At 38.8% G+C, this 8,858-nt stretch overlaps 1 protein-coding gene across 1 annotated transcript; it reads right to left on the bottom strand.

The window, feature by feature from the left end:
* Positions 1 to 6,511: 6,511 nt before the first annotated feature.
* LOC132057739 (uncharacterized) lies at positions 6,512 to 7,288 on the bottom strand. The gene has a single exon (XM_059450342.1). It carries the CDS (start codon positions 7,286 to 7,288, stop codon positions 6,512 to 6,514), a length of 777 nt encoding a protein of 258 aa, XP_059306325.1.
* Positions 7,289 to 8,858: the final 1,570 nt, after the last annotated feature.

The following is an 8,858-nucleotide window of genomic DNA, read 5'->3' as shown; positions in this document are numbered from 1 at the left end:
TTCATATCGTAAGGAAAATGGGATAGAAGTAAAAAATTGAGAAAAAAGATAATTGGTTTTTCAAAAATTAAGATCAAATCTTCTAATAATGAAAGCAATAATCAACTAATATCTATACGATGAAGGAATTTCCTTTGCAACATTTATATTCATGGACAATTTATCATATTCTTGACCAGCCAATACCCATGAAAAAATTTAAAAATCATAACAAAGAAAAAACAAATCTTACATAAAACAATGACAACGAAGAATGAAAACCAAAATCATAAGGAGCGCATATAAGATATATATGAAGTGAAATTAAGCAGTGAAAATATTTAAATTACAACAAAAAAAGAGATATCTATGCATGTAGTAAATTCTACCTGAGTCATAAATTTCATTTTTGGTGGAGATACGCAAACGGAAGTAAGCGAAGCATAGTCGGAGTACCAAAAGGAGAATCTTCAAAATGACGACAAAATAATTCATTAAGTTGTATCCTTTAAGATAAAAATACAATTCATTAGTTAAATAAAGAACGAAAGGCAAAGAAATTTGAGAGAAAAGGCTGCTTGATTTTTTTTTGGTAAATCAGATCCATATTATATATTTAACAAAACAACTACAGGGGAGCAATTTGTTGTGGCCTAGCCACCATATTACAGGCAACAGAGTTAGTAGGCAAACTAGGAATATTTACAGCCATAGAACTATTACTAAGCAACACCGATGCTTGTCCAGCAGTTGATGAGTTCGCCATACGTATTGTTGGCTCACCCCTTTGATCCCTAAACAAAATATTGACAACTACTGGTGGTGGATCCCAAAAAAGCCGTGGAGAAGGCAGTGGCTCATGGCCTGTTGCTAAAGTCGCCAAGGTGTCTGCTAGAGAATTCTGCTCCCTGTAGATATGCACTATAGTAGGGCTATTCAGCAGTGCGATGAAGAACCTGCAATCATCAAGTAGAGAAGAGCAATTAGTTTTATCACTATGTAGTAGCTCAACTAACTCCTTAGCATCAACTTGAACTTGAAAAGGTCTAAGATTATATTGCAAGGCAATCTTAAGTCCTGTCAAAAGAGCAAACAGTTCAGTTTGAAATACAGTATGCGGGGGAATAAAAGCAACAAATCCCAGTATCCATTCTCCCTTATCATTCAGGAAAACGCCTCCCAGCCTATTGAAAGTCTAGTTAGGATCAACCCGACCATCGGTATTAAGCATGAAATAAGAAGGCGAAGGAGGATTCCACTTATGATATAGAGGGATTTTAGTTGTTGAAGGAAACTTCTGTCCAGTGAGAAACCAGAATTCGCTAGCTAAAACATGAACAGATTTAAAGTCAAGTAAGATAGATTTCTGCTCAAAGACAAATCTATTACGCATATTCCATATACACCAAAGACAATATGGAATGAAAGTAGTAGCAGGAATAGAACGGAAATATCTGGTTGGGCTCATATCGATGAGTTGATGTAACCATGATTGAGGGTGGAAATTGGAAATTCTATGAACCAAGTGAATACTATTCCAAAAGGACAACACTTTTGGGCAGTGAAAAAACAAATGAACAAGGGTTTTTTCCGCATTAGAATGACAAAGCCTGCACAAATTAGAAGGACAAATTGAAAGATGGTGTAGGAAGCTAGCAGTTGGCAATCTGCGATGGTTCAAGAGCCACAAGAAGTGTCTAATTTTGGGAGGCCAAGTAAGTGTCCATATCCATTTAAAATCTGTTAGAAAGATATTAGGAGCAGGTATCAAGGCGGAACAGCAAGAGCTAACTGAAAAAGAGCCATTAGGATGCAGTCCCAAAACCAATCGATCATAAGAATTGACAAATTGAGGAAAATAAACAGAATCTATGAGGTTAATAATTGTTGAAGGCAGATCAAAGGATAAAGTTGAGAAGTCCCAAGAGTTATTAGTCCTAAGATGTGCGAGTGATTTAGAGAAATCAGATTGATGGAGAGGGCCCTGTATAAGAGAGCACACAATACAATTAGGCTTTATCCAGGGTTGAGTCCAGAAATTAATATGAGAACTCGAAGCGATCTTCCATAAAGCTCCTGCTTGACAATAGTTCCAACCTTGGCTAATGGCTTTCCAAGTTCTAGAGGAAACAAAACGAGAGGATGAAGACTGTCTCGAAGGAGACAAGTATTTAGCTCAAAGGATGGAAGCCCAAAAACTAGATTGAGAGTTAATAAATCTCCAAGCGGTAGCTGCTAAGAGAGCTTGATTCTTTGTTTTTAAGCACTGGATACCTAGACCCTCTTCAGACTTAGGAGTAGACATAGTTTTCCAGTTAACAAGGTGCAACATCCTTCGTTCAAAAGAACCCCCCCCACAAAAGGAAATTTCTTTCATATCGTTCTAACAACCCAATAATGGATGAAGGAATTTGGATAAACTGCATGACATGGTTCGGAATAGAATTCAAAGTCGACTTGATTAACGTAGTGCGTCCAGCCGGGGTAAGAAAATGAGTCTTCCAACCTGCCAGTCGTAACTTAAAGTTATCCAAAATAAATTGAAAATCAGCCCTAGAAGGTTTTGAATTAAATAAAGGAAACCCCAAATATTTTTCAACGTGTCTGCCTTGTTGCATATTAAAGGAAGAGAGTACAAAATTCTTATCGAGATCAGAAGTGTTCTTGGAAAAAAAGATTTTGGACTTTGCAAAACTGATCTTTTGACCTGAAATCTGAGAAGAATGGTCAAGAATATCAATAATAGTGTGACAGGAAGTAACATTTACTTTTGCTACTAAAACAATATCGTCTGCAAAGCAAAGATGCGAAATAGAAGGACAAGTTCTACAAATCTTTACAGGAGACCAGAGATTATAGTCAACAGCCATATTAATTTTTCTAGACAACATTTCTAAACAAAGTATGAAAATATATGGGGAGAGGGGATCACCCTGATGAATTCCTCTCGTAGGAGTAAAATACTGAGTTGCCAAGCCATTAATTAATATAGAAAATGAGGAAGTAGTAATGCAAGACATAATAAGCTGAATAAGATGAGGAGGAAAATTAAAGTGAAAAAGAGTATCCCTAATGAAGCTCCATTCAAGTCGGTCAAAAGCCTTTTCCAAATCTAATATGAGCAACTTATAAGCATTTCGACCTTTGCACTTATTAAAATAGTTTAGGAGCTCCTGAACAATAATAGCATTATCCGCTGCACGCCTATTTTGTAAGAAGCTAGACTGGGTTGGACTAATAATATCGGGGAGAAAATCTTTAATACGAAGCACAATAATCTTAGTAATAATTTTGTAAAGAGTATTGCAGAGGCTTATGGGACGAAACTGAGTAATCATAGAAGCACCCACACATTTGGGAATTAAACACAAGTAAGCAGCATTTATTGAAGTGGGGATCATGAAATCACTAAACACTTTTTGACAAAACGCAATTACCAAATCCCCAATAATATCCCAGTAGCGTTGATAAAAGAAAGGATGAAGACCATCCGATCGGGGAGATTTGAAAGGTTTGAATGACTTGATAGCAGTACGAAGCTCCTGAACAGTCAGAGGGCCAGTTAGGGAGGGATGGACTGACGAATTAATAATATGGGAGGGAGTAAGCAAGGTCCGAGAAGGCGATTGGAAAAGGTCAGTAGTGTAGAGAGAAGCGTAATATTGAAGAATATAGGACTCTATTTCCCTTTCCCCAAAAAACCAGTTCCCTACAGAATCTTTAAGACAATTAATACGATTTTTTCGCCTTTTATGAAGAGAAGATAGATGGAAAATTTTTGTATTCGCATCACCATCATTAAGCCAGAGGATACGAGATTTCATTTTCCAAAATTCTTCTTCAAGTAGGAGAATAACATTAAAATCACGCTGTAATTGGGCTTCCACATTCTGCAAAAAAATATACTAGTGGGATAGTGAGAAGAAGCCTGAATTTCTGCAAGACGATTGAGTAAAATTTTCTTTTTATGAAAAATATTGCTAAAACAGTGCTTGTTCCACAACAAAACGTTTTCCTTAAAACAAGAGATTGACGGGAGTAAAATATTATTAGCGGAAAGCCATGACTCAGTTATCACAGAGGGAAAATTAGGATTATGTAACCAAATAGTTTCCAAACGGAATGGTTTGTTAGAAATGGTAATAGGAGGCCGTAACTCAAGTAAGAGAGGACAATGATCAGAATGAGTGCAAGGGAGATGCCGCACAGAAGATTCTGGATACAAATTAAGCCACTCATAATTAGCACTAATACGATCAAGTCGTTCCAAAACAGTATGACCATGCCTGCGTTTGTTAGTCCAAGTAAAACGACTACCCTTATAACCTAAATCGAACATGTTGCAGTGATTCAAACAAGTCAAAAACCTATTCGAACGAGCAACATTCAAAGCATTTCCCTCAAATTTTTCGAGCAGTGCAGTCATTAAAATTCCCCCCCCCCCCTCCCCCGCCCTCGTAACCACGGACCTGAATAAGAGTTAGCCTTAGCACATAAACTGTCAAAAAGAGCGACGCGATTAGATGAATCATTACGAGCATACACTGCGGTAAAGAGACATTGTTGAGGCAAAGCAATTACCTAAACAAAACAGTGAATCTCCTGACGAGTAAGATATACATGAGTAACATTAAGAAGATGACCATGCCAAAGAACAACAATACCTCCTGCTTGACCCGCGGCTGGCACAACAGCCACATTTGAGAAATTGAAATCTTGAGCAAGCGGAAGATGATTGACCCAACAAGTCTCTAAGAGTACTACCAAAGCTGGTTGGTGATAATCAAGGAGTTGCCTAAAGCTAATATTAAATTTCAGGGAATGAGAACCCTAACAGTTCCAGATTATGAAATTCATAGGACGACGGTTAGGTAAAACAGAAACTGCATCGGGGCTGACCCAACCCCGCCCCATAACGGTGGGACTCATCACAACAACATACTTTCCCATATCTGGATTTATTGTAGGTCGAACATGGACGGAGAACTTTGTGAGGTCCGGGGGATAGTTGATTCTTACTTTTTTTGCAAATTGCTCTTTGAGGATGAAGCAGCGAATAACACTTAGAACTGACAACTGAGTAGCTGTTTCATTGACTTCCTCCATTAGTGCTTCTTGTTCTCCATCTTGAAGAATAGGAGGAATTGGAGCTACCACCTCTATAGCCAGAGCCACCACTGGCTCCGGAACAATAGGAATTGGAATGAGAGGAGCAGGTGGGGAAAGCAGTATTGGTTCCTGAAAGAGAGGAACGACTAGAGAGGGCACATGAGGAATTTGCAATGGATACTCCATAGGAAACATGGTTACAAGCTGGTGGATCCAAGGAATGGATATCTCCCCCGGAGCAGCTAGACTGTAGAATGGAAAGTCCTACATGGGAGCTTAATTCAGAGGTGAAAAGGGCAAGGGCGGAGCATTTGAAGACGAAGCTTGAAAGGGATTGGCCGGCATCAAGCACTGGTGCTGACCATAAGCTTTCATCGCTAACCTCATCCCTTCCGACACTATTTGAGCTAAATCTGAAGGGTTTTGAATCATAACTAAGGAGTCTTGGTTGTTCATCTCTAGAGTAAAGGTTAGGGCATGACCTTGCAGACCAACCTCGAGCCAAGACCTCAGAGGAACAAAAGGAAGAGGGTTCGATGAAGTATACACCCTCCGAAAGTAAGGTGCAAGATTCTCCTGATCCATTGTCGGAAGCAGAGGGTGAAGATGGTGGAACGGAGGTATGGGTCGGTGGTGGATGTGGAGGCGAAGGTAAGGACAATTGTGAGGACGGTTGTTCATCATAAAATGAGAGAGGTTGAGTTGGTAGAAATAACAGAGGGAGAAGTATATAAGTCAGAAGAAGACTCCAAAGGCGGTAAAATAGAAACACTAGAAGGAATGTCCTGTGTTAGAATAGGAATAAGGGAATGATCTGATTGGAATGTCACATTTGAGTCACATGGGTTCAAATCATTAGCAGTAGGAGATAGAGTCAGCATAGGGATAACTTCTGAAAAAGTATTAGAGGAAGGACCAACAGTGTCAACTAGAGTAGTAAAGGGTGGGGTTATTATTGTGCATGACAGCCGCGTGTAAAGGAGTACAAGGTAAAAAAGACGCGTCAGATAGGGGAAAACACATAGCAGTTTTAGGGTTAGGGTTGCCTAGAAGGGCAAGGGTCTGGGGCTCATCCACCTGATTGGTAGAGTGGGATTCACGTAAAAAGGAAAACGGGCCCACAGTTGGGGGATTCTCAAGTTAACCACTGATTAAATTAACCACAGTAGAATTAACAAGCGAATCATCCGTAGCCATCAACAGGGAAAAAGGATTAGCAACACAATTAGGGGACTCACCTTGATTAACACTAAGACACAGAGGATCCATCCCTAGAGATGGGAGATGAGAATGCAGACGACTTATGCACAAACTTACCTGGTCCTTAGGATGTGGATGGCGAAGAATCCTTCATCATATTTCGACGCAACGCTGATCGCTTGGATTTGGAACCAAAGGAAATGACGTTCCAACCATTTTGTTCTTAAGTCACATCCGAATTAAGAGGTTGCACGGAATGCATATCAGAAACTCCTTCGGTAGACTGAGATGAATAAGAACAAGCTTGTGTCGGATGTCCCAGACAACCACAATTAGTGCATAAGAGATCAAATCCCCCATAAATGATAGGTTGTTTATGCGAACCAATGAAAACATGAGTCTTAAGAGGCTGTTCCATAGGAACTTGCACACAAATCCGAGCGTATTTTCCACGAGAAGAAGCTGATGTGCAGGGATCAACCTTAAGAAGGGTGCCAATCTTGAGTCCCTCCTTTTGAAGTATATCTGGATTATAGAACTCAGATGGGAGCTCAGGGAGATGCACCCAAATAGTGGTATAGGTCACAAGTGCTTGCGAAGCAACAAATTTGGGCTCCCAGCAGCGGATCGAAACAAATCGATTCATGACGAACCAAGGGCCATCATGCAAAACATGGTTAAAATTTTCCTGTTTCTGGAACTTTATAAGTGAGAAGTCGGATCCCAAATCAGCAAGAGTAATATCCTCCGATGGGCGCCAAAGGTTTAGCAGTTTTTGCTTAAGTAGTTGGTGACCCATTTTTTGTCCCAATAACTTTATAATAACAGAATTGTCCCAGGGGGCATAAAGACGATTTTTATCCGCAGAAGTTAAAGGGATAAAATCTTCCGGATTAACCATCGGAACCGTTTCTTCAGATAAATCCAGCTGAATTGGAGAGCAGAAAGAAGAATTATTAAAGAGGAGAGGAGAGGATAGGAATGTTACTTGCACAATCATGTATGAATTTTTGAACTAGACTACCATTAATTTTGAAATTAATATATGTGAGAAATTGAAATTATCGATTTTGGTTTCTAAAACCTGATGTTCGAAATGTCGGAAGGATAAATAAGTAACAATAAAAGGTGAGAAAGATAAGTACATAATGAAGCAAAAAAGTTAGAACAAGTTTTTTAAGAAAAAACTAAGGATAAAGGAAGTGCAAAAGGTATACATTTTATATTTATGTTATAATAATGTATAATATGTTATTACGTAAGTTTGTATGTATTATTGCACAATATTAGTATTTCGATATTTTTTTAAGTATCATATATTAATTTTTTTTTAGAAAAAAAAAAACTTAAATCAAATATTTGAATTTTTTTTTTTTTTAAATGATCATAACATGAGTTAATCAACATATTTATATATAAGATCCATAATTCGGTATACCTACCGTGAATTTGGGGATAAAATGCTAATTTATTTCTTCAATTCATCTTTTAGGTTCTTTTCCTTGCCACACTAATTCAGCAGTTTGTTGCATGTACTGTTCACCCGTAAAAATGGTACAGTTGAATATGTATATGTGGTGTATGGATACGCAGATCGAGATGATCAAATTGGCAAGGTAATGAACAGATATAAGCAAAGATAGCTTATAAAAGGTAATTTGATAATATAGCAAACAAAATGAGCCTGGGTTCTGAAAACACCGTGGACTCAAGTTGCCGGAGAAATTTCCTGAAGCTTGAAGACATCACTAGGAACAAGAACTCTAATGAAATTGCTAAGCATTTTACTTGTTGAAATTAGAATGTATTGAAATGAGAGTGAAGCTCCTTACTTATAGCTGATGTATGGGGAGCACGATCAACAAATCGTCCTCTCTTAAATGAATGTCTGGAATAATGTGTAAATAACGCTTGGAGGAGATCTCAGAATCTTCTGTAAGGACCGTCTGCTGAGCTTCCTTACATCTGATCGGTAATCTGACCTCGATCACTCTTCCTCGGATCCTCGCCTCCGTCTCCGAAAGCTATGAACCAAACAAGACCCTTGACCTACCACGCATGCTTGCGCGATATCTCTTACTTGATAGCTCACACCTGATCTGTCGCTATTGCCACACATCAACATCTTATACGACCACTTGGCCTTTCCGGATTTCACCCAATATAGATAGTCCCCACACTTGTTGGTGACTCTACAAGATGTGACCAGGAAGTTAAAAAGTCTCTTCATTTCTTGGCAAGCAATTGAACGGCCTCTGATACGTGATAAGATGCACGTCCTATCATATTGAATGATCCGGACACGTGTCACTCTGCGACTGGTGAACGGTTCGCATGACTAATTGCATGTTACCGAGGTAATGATCACCTCGGTGCAAATACTTCTTTATAAACGCTACACTCCATTCATTTTACTACTTTTCATGATCTCTAAACCTTCTAAAGCCTCTGCAACTCCACCTCTCATCCTTCTGCTACTCCGATCACAAAAAGACTTTTCTAATCATCTCTTTCTTTGCAACTCCCTTGATTTAACCTATTATGTCTTAATCACAACTCCCCACAACTGA

Source organism: Lycium ferocissimum, chromosome 5, assembly GCF_029784015.1.
Source record: "Lycium ferocissimum isolate CSIRO_LF1 chromosome 5, AGI_CSIRO_Lferr_CH_V1, whole genome shotgun sequence".
NCBI lineage: Eukaryota > Viridiplantae > Streptophyta > Magnoliopsida > Solanales > Solanaceae > Lycium > Lycium ferocissimum.
The sequence above is the reverse complement of the archived record's forward strand: the minus strand, read 5'-3'. Positions and strand labels throughout refer to the sequence as shown.